The sequence below is a fragment of the Brachionichthys hirsutus genome, chromosome 13 (genome assembly GCF_040956055.1).
Source record: "Brachionichthys hirsutus isolate HB-005 chromosome 13, CSIRO-AGI_Bhir_v1, whole genome shotgun sequence".
In the NCBI taxonomy this organism is placed as follows: domain Eukaryota; kingdom Metazoa; phylum Chordata; class Actinopteri; order Lophiiformes; family Brachionichthyidae; genus Brachionichthys; species Brachionichthys hirsutus.
In genome coordinates, this window is record NC_090909.1 from 8,066,352 (window position 1) to 8,083,728 (window position 17,377).

The following is a 17,377-nucleotide window of genomic DNA, read 5'->3' on the forward strand; positions in this document are numbered from 1 at the left end:
AAAACGTAGAGGAAGAAAAATAAGCCCCCTCTGTACAATGTGTTCACCGTATCCCAGAGACTGGCCAGAGACCTGAACCTAGGATTTGTCGAGACCAAAGACGGCAGAAAGACATTTGTGCCCGAAGTGGGACAAACTGATCATGATGTTCCCCAGGTTTGGCAAGACTCACAGGGAGAAAAATGGACGATACCGGTCACAGCGACGGTAGAAGAATGGACAAATTTCCTGTTAGCCCCATCGTACCCATCCATGTTGGACTGTATGGAACTAACCGAGAAATTTAGAGTGGGCTTCACGTCTCTGATGTACGATGTGATGCTACGACGCTTAAAAACAACGGCTAAGAAAAGAGCAAAAGAAACATTCAAAAGACAGAGAAACGTTGTATCGGAAAGTGAGGAAGAGGCTGAAGAGCTCCCACTACAACGAACAAGACGGTCTGAAGGACTAGTGGAAAGAGGTAAAAAAGAGCCGGCCATTAGGCGTGAGGAACCTCCGGTAGAGCTCCTGATAACCCAGCATGGAGTAACAACCGGACCAGCCCTGTCGGAGTTAAAGAAACTACGGCTGACAGTAGCCCCCAAAAGACCGGACCAACCGCTACTAGAGTACCTGAAGCAAGTATGGCCGCTGGTGAGAGCTAACACCGCCTGCGAAGAAGCAAAGCGAACGTGGTTGTCAAGCGCCACGAAAGACCCTTTGGGGCCAGACAGCACCGCTGAAGAACATTACAAGCGGCTAGTCCTAGACGAGGTCGATGATGAAGACACCCATATCGACAAGGCTCGGAGCAAGCTCCGAAACGGACAGACCTTAACCCAAGTTTGGTACAATCTTGAAAGGGCTATACCAGATGAAAGAAAAGTAAGAGTGCGACGGAAAGTAGTGAAGGGAATACAGAATGACATGGACTTGCACCAAACTCATGATCTGGTGTTTTGTATGCATTACATTAAACATTAAACCAGAATCAGATTAGTGACCAGAAAGGAATGTGTTTTTGAAGATAAGGGAAAAACCCAGATAGGAGAGCCTATTGAGGAGTATTGCCTAGGAAAGTGCAGTAGCAAGGATGCCGCATAGGAGAGCAGAAGAAGGAGGGGGACTGAGGTCGTTGAGGTGTTCCATGGAAAAATACCCGAATCCTGATGGTGTGAAAACTCCCTTCATTGAGAGGGAGCCCAAAGGATTATAAAAGCTCGTCTCCGTACAAGAGACGGCCGAGATTGCTCCAGAGCCCTTGCTGAGCGCCAGCCTACAACGGACAAGAGCAGTGTGCCTTTCCAGGGCACGTTATCTTTTTGATCATCGAAAAAAGGAATTCCTCTCCATCACGGCTCTCTCTCCCCCTTACTAGGGGAGCAAAGGATAGGGAAAAGATCAGGGTAGGATGATTTGAGTTCTTTGGACGATGATTATTATTATTATTATCATGATTTGATTCTTTTTTGATTACCTATTTGATGTTACTAATTGTGTTGCTTTTTGCCCAGCTCAACGCCATTTACTCCTAAAAAACCAAGCCTATAATAAATTACCAAAAAGCATACTTCCCGCTTCGACTTCTTCCTTGACGTAAAACGAAGTCACAGCTTTATGCCAGTAAATAAATAAACAAGAGAAATTCCACCACCTGTTAAAAATAAAAGAAATGGATGCTGCCCTCGAGACCTGATTCGTCCAGGTCTCCAAATCAACCCGAGTACCAAGTTGCACCAAAACCTAGAGAAGCAGTTCACGTTACTGACCCGATCCGTCGCACGCGGTAGCCTAAAAGTAAAATAAGACGGGTCTCTTCGGGGGCCGCGGTGTTGTGGAGGTTAGCAGGGCAGAGGTCAGATAAACTAAGTAGTGAATAGAATCGGGCTAATGCTTCCACAAATCCATCAGCCTACAAACCGAAAAAGAAGATCTCCTCCTCGTTCCCAACATCAAAAACAACAAACGTAGGATCGGTTTTAATCCTATATTGAATTGGAGGGCTGCGCACCCAGTAGTAGTAGTAAGAAATCAGGAGCTGCGGTTCGTTTTTAGTTTCCTTAAAGATAAAGAAGAAAGTGAAGGTAACTAATGAGAAAACCAATAGTCTCCCCTTTTTACATACTCCTGGTGCCTAAATATACCCGGGGTTTTACATCCTCTAACTTGTTTACAAAATAAACTACATAGACAATCATGTTGTAAAAAGGCAATAAACAACAATTCTAAAGTATTAATGAAAGAAGTACATTACTGGCTCCAAAAAAAGCTGACTGATCTAGTTACACTTTTATTCCAATGCTATGTGACAAAAACAATATTAACAAGTGAAATTCTGTGCTTCTTGTCTTTGCGCTCAAATGCTGAGCATGAGGTGAAATCAGATTTGGATGAAGCATCATTTTACATTTCTGATAACAATTTGCAGTGTCTCCAGATTTAAGCAAAAAGCTACACACACAGTGTCTTCATCATATCTTGTGTACAAACTTCCTCATGGTACCTCGATTACATTGAATCTGTAACATTTTGGGTTCTTTAAAAAAAGAAAAATCATGATTTTGGTACGTTTGGAGAGTGCGCTTTTGTTTCCTTGATATCCAAATCAGCAGAGTGAAGTTGCAAAATGATGAACAAAGAAAGTAACAAATGGTTGGTTTGAACTTTTTTCTTTCCTATATAAAGTTTGTTAGTTGAACAATGATCCAAAAACAGTGCTACACTTTCACGATCTTTGCATATAATTTTGGCAATTGCTCATTAGCGCACAGTTTCAAGATACCGGATTTCTCAATTTATCATGAATAAATAAAACATTTCCAAAGAGTTGGGAGCAGAACGGCGTTCTGTGCCATCGCTGTTCCCAGTTGTTCTTCCACTCGTGTACATTCATTCCACAGCCCAAACACTCACACAAAGTTAAAGAATGCGCTACATAACAAATAAGGACTCTTCCACTGATAATATCAAATCTCCTTGAAAATGTCTACACATTTAAAAAAAAACAACTAACACGAGCAGAAAACAATAAAACCATGAAAGCTAGATAAATAGAGATGAGTCAATTTTATATATATATATAAAAAAAGTAACCAGTTAAATCACAAAAATAGAAAACACTTCTCGACCTGAGTGAAAAGAGTTTTAAATAATTCACAGTTTAACAACATCCTCAGCACTTTCATTTCTTGAACACATAATTGGAGGATGGACAATCACGGGATACCGTCAGTCTTTGGGACGCTCTTCTTTTGGTGCTGTGCTCATTGGCAGATGGAAGTTAATGCATTCCTTTTATACCCTTCATGTACAACAGGGAGTTCTATTTGGCGACAATGTTATGCTTGATTTGTTATTTTTTCTTCACATTTCCCCCCCTCTTTTATTTCCTCACTGTCCTTCTGTCTTCACTGCTGGGTGTTTGTGGAGATGAACAACACTGGCCCTCTCCTGATAGGCCGTTGGAAGGCTGTGGTGTGAAGCTGATATTGCTGATTGGGCCACAGGCATTGATGGTGTGTTAATAGCCGACGTCAGCGCTTTCAGTAGCATGGTGGCCTCCTTCTGGTCCTCTTTCCCTTCACCCTCCAAAGTGCGAGCCAGCCACTGCTCCACGGCTTCCTCCACCTGTAGCGCCGTTGCCGTCTCCGTGAGCGTGTCGGCCTCTTGGCTGGCGTCAAACTGCTCCACCATTTCTTTTATGTGTATGTTAACAGAAGAGCTGAGGTTCGCCAAGCAGCAGTTGTGCTGGTGTATGCGGAGGGAGAAGTGATGGAAGAAGGCGTGGGAGCACAGCCGGCAGTGGTAGTGGCGGTCACGGCTGCTGTGGAGACGGCGGTGCAGTTTCAGGTGGATATATTGGGTGAATTTGGTGTTGCACAGCTTGCACTGGTAAGGTTTCTCTCCAGAGTGGAGCCGCAGGTGCGTTTTCAAGTTGCTGGTACTGCTGAAGCGTTTGTGACACACCTGAAAAAAGTATGAAAACAAAGATAAAAGTTTCTGTCAGCAGCAGCCACATGACTGATGAACATAGTAGCGTGACAATGACTGTCGGCGGGCATATTCTGGGAACTGGGGCATGACATTTTGACTTCATTCGTAATAAGACGTCAGGTTGACCATGCTATTCCAGTCCTCTGGGAGGGACAAGTTCTATTGTCACTCTTGAGACTCACACCCTTAGAGTCACACTCGCAAACAAAAGCAGAAAGTGAGTGAGACCATGTGCCATCAGAAAGGTATGTGGGCGTAGTGTGTGTGCCGCAAGCCTGTCACGCTTGCAAGCGTCATGGCAAATGCTGCTACCAACTTAACAGAGGCTTCCAATAGAGACACGCACCAAGTCATTTCTCAACACACCTGGCATTCATGTGGCTTTTCCCCTGTGTGGACCAGGTGATGCTTCTGGAGGTGGGCGAGCTGAGTGAAACTCTTTTTACAAAGGTTGCACTGGAAGGGTCTCTCGCCGCTGTGCACTCGAAGATGGACCTGCATTCATAAATAAAATAATAAGCACCGTTATCAGATGACACGTGGTGAGCAGCAGATTTCTACGAGCGAGGGGCTGTGAGCCATTACCTTGAGGTTGGAGAGCTGTCCGAAAGTCTTGGAGCAGATATTGCATTCATACTTGATCTTTCCATTCTGCTTCTTCAGTGGGTAGGGAAGAGATCTGTGGCCCGGGCCGTTGCGTGGTGCTGTGTTGCTTTTGGCTGTAGCCAGGCTAAGATTCATGGCTTCTTCGCAACCAGGGGGGGACTGGTCGGGAGACTGTTGCTGACTGGTGGGCTTTGGCAGTGGGGAGAGGTCTGGGGTTGCTGGGGCACCTCGTGGTGGTGACACATTTGGGGTTAATTCTTTCAGCCCCCCCTGTGGAGACGCAGGGTATGGAAGGGACATAGGAAGTAGATTAGGCTGGCCGATGGGAGGATACGGAAGTCCGTCTGTGCCCAGGTAGCTGCTGTATCGGAGAGATCCCCTTGAGGGCAGCATCCCGGGAAACGGAGGGGAGTATGAGGGCAGGAGAAGGCGAGGATAGTGGGGGCTGTAATGTGAAAGGAGCGGGTAAGTGGGGTGAAGGGGTCGGGACTGGGGATAAATGGGGTATGATGAAATAAGGCCCTCCCTGTGGCTGTAGAGGCCATGGAGGTGAAGAGGGAGATTTCCCTGAGGAGATGAGAGGGCAGGATGGGAATCGAGTAGATATGATTGATTTGAGCCGATTTCGGCCTCTCTGTGGTCGGACTGAAGGGTAAGAATGTTCCCCCAGTCTTTTTGATCTTTGTCACTCTTCACCTCCTCGTCAACCTTTTTGCTGAAGTCCACGATTTGCTCATCAGGAGTGACAGGCGGAGTGTCTCTCTCTAACATCTCCACATCTATTTTCTGCTCTTCATTTCCATCCCTCTCCTCTTTTACCAGCTCCTTTGCTCCGTCTTTAAAGCACGTCTGCTGAGGTAGGTGCCGTTTGGTGTAATCGCACTCGCGATCTTCATCAGAACAACATTCTGTAAGAAAGGAATTTGGAATGCACTGAGAATTGTAACAAAGCAAAAATAACTGCATCAGAGGAAAATGTGAAATCAATACTACATTATAATATCTAACTCATCCATAAATGTACGGTTATAATGTTCTCACATGCAAACACACATCAGCCCACAGAGTGTACTCCCTCTTATCGTAAATGAGCATAGTTTTGGTTTTGAGTTCATGACAGGTTTCTGATTGTCAATCACAGCATGGATTTTGGCGTGGGACGGTAGGTTGTAGGTAAAGTGAGTGGGAGTCGTGGCGTTATATCACAGATGAGCAGCCTTACGTCACCATTCTGAGTTTCATTTTTGCAATGTCTTCTTGGTATTCTTCTTACCGTGCTGGCCACAAGAAAATGTGAAACACATCTTCCTTTTTTCCTTCTCTTTCTGCTTTTGAGAAGCCTTTTGTTGCTTTACTGCTTGAATTGCAATTAAAGTCATTTTAAAGGCTGTACCAGTATTTCTGCATGTTCTAGGCTATTTGAAAAGATTGATTTGGACTTTTAATTGATATATATACATATATTTTAATACAAAAATATCTTGCAATGGCTTCTGCATTATTTTTTCTGTCTTAGTTTTTCATATGATTACAGCTATGCATTTAACAGACTCTGGCGCTTTCACATTAAAACATGCAGAAGATTTAACAACTTCTATTTGAGCTGTCAATCAAAAGCACCTTTATGAAATATCACAAAGTCAAGCCTTGAAGACAAACATTGAGCAAACCTGGACTTAGGGCGGGGGGAACGAAGGTGAAAGCTTTTAAATCCCTTAAGTGGATAAAACAATACAAATATACTGCCTAGCGTTAGTCACCAAGGTGAACGGCGATGCAGCTGGTGAATCCAGGTGAGTCACCAGACGATGTGGCAACACAGGATGATGAGGATATGACTTGCGATTCTACTAATAGATGAAAACTAATGACTCATTATGATACTTTGTCCCACCATTATTGCTCTTATGTTTCTCAACGGCATTGATATAATATCAATGGAAAACGGAGAAATACCATCGCATCTGCTACAGCTTGTACGAGATAATGAGATGAAGTGTTTATTTCACTGGAAGGGAATAATAACTATTCGCATTAAAGTGAAAGTATTTTGCCGATTACGTTCATCTCATCCTGAAATAGACTTTTTGCTATATATTTCATCATTTTACCAGATCTTGAATCAAAAATCTAGAAATTTGCTGAATTAGATGTCAAAAGCAGCTCAAGTTCAGCAAGGTTGTTTGCTGTGGGTTGCACGGAGCCAATAAACTTTAATTCCAGCAGCCTCTGCCACATTTAAAAGAAGTACCAAACCTTTCACACAAAGCCTGAAGGTTTTTGGAACTTCCTTTTTGCTAAATTGAATTATAGGCTTTGAAACTCACTGTTCTTCATGGGAACCTGCTGGCTGCAGAGCCTCTGGGCAAACTCCTGGCTGTACCACACCAGCAGCTCCTGGTTGGGCTCCACTGGTCGGATGGTGTAGAAGTAGATGTCCTCGCTGTTCTGGCACGCCACCAGGTTCTGTTCGGCCAGAGATCGGGCTGGGTTGACGTAACGCATCCAGTTGCTCCTATGGATGTCATAGCCATCGACGAAGTTCTGAAGCTCCCCGCCGCTATAAATCTGCAGAAGAGGAAAAAAGAGGCATTTTACAGATGTAATAATAAAATGATGTCATAAAATTAGCATATTTTAGTTGTATATTGCAATATTTGACGTTTAATAGAGTAAATGAATAAAGTATTTTACATGCTGCAGGTTTCAGCATTGGGTGCTCACATATTTACCGTAATTGCTGAACTATTATGCGCACCTGTGAAAAAGCCGCACCCACTGAATTAAAAAATATATATATTTTGTACTAAAATAAGCCGCACATATTCGTAAGCCACAAGTGCAATCAGATCCGTAACTTCGGGATAAGGATTGGCTCTAGGGGCTGGGTCGGTCGGGCTGGGGTGCGAAGCGGGGCTGGGCTCGAGCCGCGGCTGGGGGAGCAGTCGCCCCGTCGCCCTCCCCTCTCCGCCCGTCGGAGGCTGCGCGGCGCGCGCGCCCGCCTGGCGGGGTGTCCCCGTCCCCCTTGCCCCGTGCCCCTCATCCTCCGTCCGCGGGAGCGTGGTGCGGCAGGGGTGGGGACGCCCGGGAGGTCGAGGGGGTGGGTTCCTTCCCCGCTACGCGGCGCGTCCGACGCCGCGTAGCGGATGGCGGACAGGCGGCGGGGACCGGGTACGGCGGTCCGGCGGCGGCGACTCTGGACGAGCGCCGGGCGCTTCTCGCGGATCTCCCCAGCTACGCGCAAGCGGGGCTTTCCCTCCGGGCGGGCGGGCGTTAATTTTGTAACGAAAATAAATAGGCTTTAACGAAACACGGCTCGTAACGAAAGTGGGAAAATATACGTAAATTTGCCGCGTCGTTGCATAAACCGCAAGGTTCAAAATATTGGAAAAAAGTAGCGGCTTGTACACCGGGAATTACGGTAGTTGTAATTTAACAGACACGCACGCAAAGCAGATTAAAAGCCACACTTTGACTAACAAAGAAATTAAATACAAACTAATCACCTGTGCCATGTACAGTAAAATATCCTTTATCCTCCTCAGTTATCAGCATAACAGTACGTTTGGCTCCTGTGACCTGCGCCCTGCGGCTGAGCTCTGTGTTGTCTCCAGTATCGAACTCGTGTGCGTGCGTGTGTGTGTTTAAGACGATGTTGTCACTTTATGTGAGCGTGAGGCATGAAGGCGTGGCCTCTTTTACTTTCCTTCTCATTTCTTTTCTTTCTTTTTCCCTCTCCCTTCAGAGAATTTTGATTGTTTCTGTTCTGATATTTAGGTTAATGAAATGCATACTTATGTAGAAAACATTTTAGACAACAACAACAACAACAACAAAATGGGTTGTGAAAAGCAAAACAGTGAAGGAAATGTAAGTGCCTGAAAACAGCTGGCAGAGAACCAAAGCCCCACAGTGACGACGCACGCTTTCGACCGCACGTCCACGCCTCGTCATCCACCTGCTGTGTCATGTGGCAGTGGAACGTCAAACTTTCACTCCATGCCGGAAGGAACATATCTTACAGGAAATAAGGTAGGAAGGAAAATATGTGGGAAGGCTGAAAAAGTCCTCAAGAGATTGATTGAAAAAAATCCTAAATTACAAAAGATATGACTGGATGAGACAGAGAAAATAAATCAAAGATAAAAAAAAAAACGGGGTGGAGCAACAGGAATTGTTTGGCTGTTTGTGTACAATAGCCCCTTCCTTTGTGTCTGTGACACATGCTTTGTTGAACCTGTGTGCCAGTAAGGCTCCGACTGCGGGATCGTTGATTCATTGTCAGACAGACGTTTACAACTTCCTCTAAAATTTTGACCAAAACCCCACACGCCACAAGTCTGTGTGAATGTTTCCTTACTGCTGTACTCACATGGGTTTGACGTGAAACTAATGCATCTCAGCAATCAATCTTTTTTTTTTTTTCATGAATGATTGCAGAAGATGAAAACATGTCCTTACCTGCTCCGCAAACATTCACCAGCTCATTTAGTCACATTTAGATTCCCAGCCTTTCCCATTCTTATTTCCATTGAGAAATTGTATTGCTAAAAGTGTAGATACGTCGATGTGTCGTTTCTCTTACCCTCCAGAAGTATTTCCTGTTGGCCTGTTTGGGGACATTGTCTTTGGTGTAGATGTCTCCTTGCAGGGGTCCAAAACGTGTTCCCTGAGGGATGTACTCTTTGCTGAACACACCTGTCACCTGGAACAAAAAAATAATCAACGGCCATTAACCATCATCCACGTCTTATGTAGAATATAACACAGCAACTCAATGCTTAGTTTTTATGGTGGAACATAAAAGGTGATTTCTCATTTAACCAGAGTCAGTGTTCGTTGGCTTGTTGTCATGCTGACCCAGACAGATCTAGAAGCACCTTAAGAGGTGGCACACTTTGGACACTAATGAGTTTAAAGAATGAAGAGTAATACTTTCTCTGACCTACTCCACTGGTCTCTGACCTGCTATCCTATACAGAAAGGAAGCAGTGTTACCTGTTTTTCTTTTTGTGTGTAAATTCATGAATAATTGACTTTCATTTAATATTTTAAAGTCATCAATTAGGCGATATTCAAAAAGCACAGATGCAAATTGTGCAAGAACATTCCTGGAGTTCCTGGAGCATTTCAAAGCTTGTCCATACATTAATAAGGAACCAACGTAACGTAATATGAAGCAAGAACAAAACTTGCCCTGCTCTGCATGTTCATGAGTCATTTCTGAACTTCTGAGATGGTCTTTCAGGGTGTTGCACAAGAAAAAAAAAAATCTAAACTGAGGATATACACAATATGTCAGTGTCCTCTCTGTTTCGCAACCGGCTTTAGGATTGCGTTCATAGAAAGCACACAGCCTTCCACAAAGGCCTTTGTGGTCAACCTTAAATATCTCTACCCCTCACGTATAAACTCACACGTCCTCTTTTTTTATCATGTTGCATTTCCTGTCATTTCAGGAAGACTCAACTGAACCCAAAAGGATTTTCATTGGATCCTTTGAAAAAGTCAAATCTTAAAAAGATTATGATCTTTTAACACACTGTGGAGTGTGGAGGCAGCATTGGGGAAACAACAGGTCAATGGGAGCAGCATGATTAAGTTTGCCAAGTAGCCATTGGGGCAAGTGAGGTGATTCCTGATGCTGTGAACCAATGTGACAGCGACATTGTGCTTCGCTGCCGTTGCGTGACTAATAAATTGCTGCTTAACCGTTCAGTGCAGCCAGGTTGGTAGGAGGGGTGTGGGCGTTCCTAAGAAGACCCACGCTATGACACTCCTCAACACCCTCCTTTGCTCCTACCCTCCCCCCAATGCCCTGTCTTTTCTTGACCCTCTAGAAATAGCTTGTGTGCCCGCTAAGTTGAAGCCTGTTGCCTGGCCGGCTGCCTGGCCCCAACGAAAGTTAATCATCTGGTTTTAACCTAAATCCCCCATCGTCACCCACCTCTTCCCAGCATCCCCCCCCCCCTCCCCCCATCTATTTCCTCCCTCCGTTGCTTCCCTCTCTGCCCACTAGCACCCATTGGTTTGGTAGATCCCCATCTGCCCCCTGCCCCAACTCTTGTTCAAATTTCCTGGCACACTTTGGAATAGAAATGAGAAGAAAATTACATTTGGAAAATGAGTAAATATATTAGGAGTTAAAGGAAGGTATGCCCAAAAATGCTCAATGTGCTGCACAAGTATGGTAAGTGTCTTAATGATGATAAGCCAGGATAAGCTTATATATATGTTATTCCTGATAGATCTTTGTCTTTCGTGGACGGCGACACCCAAAGGAGCTGCTTATGATCTTAACAGAAAACTTTCCCAACTCAAATTAGCCAAGGATGAAGACTGAACGTGCAGGAAGGGAAACCAGTCAAAGGCAAAGCAGATTACTGGCAAAACCGCGAGCCTGTGCTCATTTTCATTTCTCTTTTCTCATGTGAAGTATTTCTAGTTGACCACATATGCATATACATTTGTGAGACATTGCAAAACCAGTGTGATTGTATTAACTAAGAAGTGTTGTACAGCAATTTGAATTCAGAGGTCTTCAAAAAAGATTTTATCCCCTTAATTTATATATTTGTTTCCTCATCTTGCAATAGTAAGTGTTGCAGTGATGAGGAAGGGTTGAAAGGTTGAGGGCTACATAAGAGGAACAGCATGACGAAAGTGTTGCCTATAGGTCAGAACACAAAGAGGAAGGCCACAGCAAAGTTAATCGTGAGCATCAGAATAATTTTGTAGTGCATTCAGATAAACTACAAAATAAGGTCTTATAACTTTATTGCTCTCTTTTTATTAGATGGGGATTCCCTTTTCTTCCTACAACACAAACAACCTTTGCTCTGAGATGTGACTGCAGTAACTTGCAGGTGGTAACATGCCAAGGTTTCTATCTGATCTAACTGCATTGCAAGCCAGTCAGCTGATTTCATATATATCGCTCTTCCTGACTCACCTGCATGGGACAGGAAGTGAGTGGGGAAAAAAAGAACAGACGGGAGGTGTTGATGCAATTCAATTACCTGATGATTACCAATCATGAGAGCAACACAATAGAAGCTAAAAGACATAAGAAGGCCCCTGAACTCAAGTTACTGTGGACTCATATCCATGTTCACCGAAACACACACGCTGCACGGTCTTTTGTGTGTGTGAAGAACTCCTTAGTCAGCAGATCTTTTGTTTCTAATATGGATGGCCCAACATGTTATGTAACACAGAATTAATATGTTGAAGTGTAAACACTAAAGCTTTTATCTGACTGACAGATACATATGCAGGTCAGTTGGCTGCCGCTACATGCTGATTTGATTTTAATTTTTTTAGATCATATTTAAAGAGTTTCAGCAATGAGTCAATCGGGGTAAACAACCTGAGGGAATGGGCTTGGTCTTACCTCATTGTCTGTGCTGTATTCAAAGGTGAGGTTGCGTGGGATGGATGTCATGGCTTTGGGCAAGCTGAAGCTGGGGTCAGATACCTGGTCTGGAACAATGTAGGTGCAGTTGAGGGCAAAGTCCATCTCTTTCCACCTGCTCATGTCACCTTGCATGCTTTCCAGCTTCATATTGACAGTTTAAAAAAAATGGACGAGCTCGGGATTCGAGAAATAGAGATGCTTTGCTTGGTTTCGATTAGGTTGATTTGGTATAGAAGTACTTTGGTGCAGAAGTACTTTGGTTTGGTCTGGGAGTTCCCTTGTCTTAGGTTCTATGATTAAACCTTGAGATCTGAAAAAGAAAAGGGAAGGGAGAGAAATTGGTATTATATTGACTTTAAAAAAAAAGTGCATCTTAAGATACAAATAAAACATGCAATTCAAGAGAGAAATCCCATTACATAACATTTGAAGGCTAACAATGAAGAACTTATTTATTTAAAAAAAACTAATTAAACATGGATTTCATATGAGTAATTCCCAAAAATCCCACACTTTTGTTTTTAAGTCGGACTTCGTATTTTATCATCTTATCTTAAGACAGGACTTACTTCCACACATTCATTTAGCTGTAGGATCCTCATTTCTTTGGCTATGTCATCCCTTGATTGTTTTTTTTTTTATCAGTTTCCTCCTCTTCGGAGTTGCTTCCCTTTTACGAGTGTTTCTTTAGGGATTCTCTTCCGTTAGATCCCTCAAGCGGTCTCGCTCTGTCCACTCTGTCGTCGTCCACAGAAACTCACAAGCCTGGATTGCTCCACGCTTTTTTAGCCCAACGCCCTGACCAATCACAAGCCACCGCAGTCACGTGATTGAGCCATCTGACATACAACTGTTGGTTTTGGAAAACAACATCAGTGACGTTGTATACACTTGGCCTGCAAGTGGCTATTGTGATGAACGCTTGCGTGTATACACAGAGACACACGTCCATAGACACACAAAGAAGACATGTTAATGAATGAATAAAGGATGAACAGATGGCTGGCCTGTTGCCACTGAAAAACACACTCATAGACTTTTGCTTGGGTTGGCACTTAATGAGCAATCTGCTTCCGATGTATCTCCTTGACCTAAATCTCAACGTAGACCATCTCCAACTAAGACCCTTAAGACCCCAGCCCCACACACAAACACACAAATCCTCAACCAATAAAAACTCAAGCATGTTTTTCTTCTACATTTAAAATTTAGCTCAATCAAGATGTAAAAAATAATTATATTCAAGTAATTATTTATCTTATAGTTGTCAAAAGTATTCCATGTTATTTAGAGCTTTGCTGCTGCTGCAAATGCTGCACAAACATGAAAACTTTTTAGATATGTATTTGTGTGTGTTCAGTTTCTTTTTTGTACCAGCAATGTGTGCAGGTTGACAATTATATATATATATATGTATAAAAAAAGGAAAAGCAATCTTATATGTGCCCCAGACTTTTTTCTTTTAGCTCTTTGCTGTTTGGTGCTCCTCGATCATACACAGGTACAGGCACAGATGTAGGACAGGTCATCACAGCAGGAAAGCCACCAGACACCTGCCTGGTGAGAGTCCCCTTTACTTTCAGTCACACTCTGACAGACAGAGTCTATAGTAGGTCAATAGAGCCATCAGAGGAGAGAGCTGCAGCAGAAGGAGGGTTAAAAAAAGAGAATGCTACTATTCTACACAGTACGTGGAGATGTTGCCTGTTCAAATAACAAAAATAACAAAAATATTTATGCAAAGAATATCTTAAAAGCAGGTGGACTTATATGCGAGTTTATCAGATTTTGCATTTGTGAAATGAATATCAATTTGTTCATTGCATAAAACTCATGTGATTTGTGAAATTGTGTGTGCATATATATATATATTTATATAGTTGTTGATTGTATTGAATAGTGAAAACAAAATACATTCAGGAAATATAAACACACCGTAGGTTTAAATAATGATAAAATGCGTCCGTTATTTAACCCTCCTATGCCCCCCTTCTTTACTTGAGTGGTGAAATAACAAATTGGCTGCCATATGGTGAGCCTGCTTTTCCAAGTGTGGAGATTTACTGTTCAGTGTGGCACAGTGGCTAATGGTAGTAGAAGGAGTGTGGATGGGAGTGTGTGTGTGTGTGTGTGTGTGTGTGTGTATTTGAGGTGGAGGAAGGGGTGGTGGAGTTTTGGGCTCTTTCACTGGCCTGTGCCTGACTGGGCTAATTTCTCTAATTTGCAGACAGTCTGGGCTCAGGCTCATGGCTCAGAGTCTAAATACCCAGCACTCCAGGATAACAGGCTAGTTTATCTCACTCCTGGACACACACATCCATGAAATTAGTTCCACACACACTTTTCTTGGGAGGGAAACCTGTCTCGGGGGGTAAGGGAAGCTTGCACATGGTGCAAAGCAGGAGGGAGTAAGATAAGGGCACCAGACAGGGCAAGAAGGCTAAATGGAGGAATGATCTGAGCTCAGCTGTATTAAAGCTGTCTGAGACAGGAAATCAGGCAAAGTGATGTGACCTGAAACACGGCCTTATGACTGTGTTTATGGTGCCTGCATGTCTTGTCTCCCTGCACTAAATATAACTGTGGATGAAAGGACAGTTAAAAATAAAGGGTTTAAAAAAGCATCAAGAAAAGTTATGCTGCTCTGCACAAAACATGTATATTTGAATATCAGTAAACAAGAATTAATCCATCCATGAAGAGTAAGCAAAAGCCCTGTGGCCATTGTAATACGCTTTGAGGAAGTGCTATTGTAAAACATAAAGGTGAACTATACGAAAGGTGAAGAACATGATGATGCTTGTGCTCACTTTACTAACAATGGTGACAAAGCCACACAGAACAAGCAAAAGTAGTGACGTTACTTTTAAACTCAACCCAACACAGCAAAGTGTATTCAATGTATAGCAGCGTGTGGTAATTTTCTATGGTACATGGGCATATTCTACATGCAATGTGTGTGTATTGATCACTCCAAATTGCAGGTATATATGAGTGTGTGCGTGAATTGTTGTCTGTCTGTGTGGGTCCAAGATGCACATTTAATTAAACATATAATATATTTAAAATGTAAGGGGAAATTTGTAATTGAACGTCATTTTCAATGATGCTCGAAGTGCTTTCGTTTTCTATCTGATTGCTGCTCCAAAAAAAATCCCTAGTATTTCAAAAGTAATCTGACGCACGTCTTTCTAACAACCAGGAAGCTTAACGCATATCAGCTGAAGAACTGTGAGGTCAGATTGTGTTGTTTTTCTTTCGCTAAAAAAGAAAGTGACAACGATACAGCGGAGTAGAAACGAGACAGCTCCGGTTGGTTTATTGCTGTCTGACCATGAGTCATGGAGTTCATGGAGACATGCCTATAAGACATACATGGAACAGCGATGATGTTGTTCGACATCAGTTATTGTATCTTATTTTCTGGGTGCTTATCCTTGGTGCTTATCCAGATACAGAAAATCAGCAAACAGCTGAGTAGCAGATCCTGAAAAAGAAAAGAGGATTTGACTGTTTTATTACTGTGATACTGTAGTTCATATGTGTCAAACTCAAGGCCCGGGGGCCAATGTGGCCCGCCACGTCATTTTTTGTGGCCCGCAAGAGCTTTGTGCAGACATTTGTTTTTTTAAAATGCTGAAAAGTAAAAGTGACAGAGTTGACGTGTATTTGTAACTGATTTTTAATCTGTAAATGGGGTTTTAATGTTAAAATTAAATATTTGTTGCTGACTCCATTTTGGATCCGACCCAGATGATATTCAGTGGTGAGATAGAGCCCCCCCCCCCCCCCCTACATGACTGTGTTAAATTCCCTAAATATCGGTCAATAATCAATGGAGATATTGAAGAACAAATTACAGACAGACCTCGGCGGATATTTTTACAGCAGTAAGGTATCGATATATTTTTAGAACTATGCAATTGCATATGTAATATTTATAATTTAATTAAGTATGTAGTAGTAAATACAGTTATTTAGCAGCATGTTAAGGAGTAGTTACATTTTATTTACATTACATTACATTTAGTTACATTTACACAATGTTACATTTACAACTGGCCCTTTGAGGGCAACCATAATGCTGATGTGGCCCTCGGAGAAAATGAGTTTGACACCCCTGCTGTAGTTGATGTTAAGAAACTACGTCAACATTTCCAGGAAACAGAACACTGTTAACAAGCTGGCAGAGAAACATCGGGATTTTTGGGGGGGTTGTTGTTTTTGCCTGACCAGCTTACTTCTCAGATCCCTTTATACAGAAGGATTATCCGCGCCGGTTAAACCTTAAATATATAAGATTGCAGTATTGCATTAATATGCACAGGTGTATATATATATATATATATATATATACGCAGCCGCTTTTCTGCTTTGTGGGTCCCGGGAGTTGCTGGAGCCTATCCCAGGTCGCTAAGGGCGAGAGGCGGGGTACACCCCGAATGTGTCACCAGACCATCGCAGGGCCACACAACCACTCACAAATACAGACAATTTAGTGTGATCAATTCACATTAAAGAAAGAAGAATTTCCTTTACTCATCCTAGATGAATAATATTTTCACTTGTAATGGAGAAACAGTCAAGTTAATGGCAACCCATGTAGCAGTGCCCAGGGAGCAGCTTCTGACCTTTGCTCAAGGGCACTTCAGCAGCGCTCAGGAGGCAAACCTCTCCAACCACCAGCCTGCACGCCACACTTCTTAGTCCATGCTGGTATTGAACCTCTGTTAAGCCGGTCTCTGGCTCAATAATATTGTGACAGATAAATAATATTGTCGGTTTTCAAAAAGGAAGATAAAAATAACCCATCTGATTCCACCCCTTTTCGAGTTGCATGCCTTTACATAAGAGGAAGGAAGGCGATGGCGGCACAGACTTCAACAAACAACATCCTTATCTGCTCCACCATCACCCTCCTGCTATGTACCTGTTAACATGATGCAACTCTGGGTGCTCTTCAACTGTTCGCCTTGCAGATTGAGGAGATTGTTATTTGATCAAGAATGGCACACACAAAGCAAAAATACATCAGTCAACCTGATGTCTATCAGTGTGGAAGGTTTTGCCTTCATTCTTCAATGATAAACATCCTGTTGCACAATATCTTCTTCTTTTTGAGAGCAATTATTGCACATGTTCAATAGTCAAATGCTGCAAGCATGCGTGACACTGCACGCACTGCAATTAGGTGACAAAAAAAAAGTTCCGCAACCTGTTCAACCAGTGAAGCGTCTGTTAGATAATGGAGCTAAACGTGATAATCTTGCATTATGTACCAGTGCCGAGTTCCTTTACTGATATATTGCTAAAATTATTATTCATATTCTTAAATTGTGAACTAATTCTGTAATTGCTGTGATTTAAAATCTTAATTTA

General features: G+C 42.8%; 1 protein-coding gene across 1 annotated transcript; it reads right to left on the reverse strand.

Annotated features, from left to right (window-relative positions):
• Positions 1 to 2,266: 2,266 nt before the first annotated feature.
• Positions 2,267 to 12,145, reverse strand: prdm1b (PR domain containing 1b, with ZNF domain). Its single transcript, XM_068747122.1, has 6 exons — positions 11,975 to 12,145; positions 9,167 to 9,286; positions 6,909 to 7,149; positions 4,561 to 5,489; positions 4,342 to 4,470; positions 2,267 to 3,948 (listed from the first exon to the last, which is right to left on the reverse strand). Exons 1-6 carry the CDS (start codon positions 12,143 to 12,145, stop codon positions 3,373 to 3,375), a joined length of 2,166 nt encoding a protein of 721 aa, XP_068603223.1. The 3' UTR covers positions 2,267 to 3,372.
• Between the last annotated feature and the right edge of the window lie 5,232 nt (positions 12,146 to 17,377).

What these genes read in the sequence shown, in the direction of transcription:
- prdm1b (XM_068747122.1), bottom strand. Translation starts at nt 12,145, where the DNA reads ATGAAGCTGGAAAGCATGCAAGGTGACATGAGCAGGTGGAAAGAGATG. An exon ending in AATACAGCACAGACAATGAG is followed by an intron (nt 9,287 to 11,974) that starts GTAAGACCAAGC and finishes TTTTTGTTCCAG; the next exon opens with GTGACAGGTGTGTTCAGCAA. An exon ending in GCAGGTTCCCATGAAGAACA is followed by an intron (nt 5,490 to 6,908) that starts GTGAGTTTCAAA and finishes CCTTTCTTACAG; the next exon opens with AATGTTGTTCTGATGAAGAT.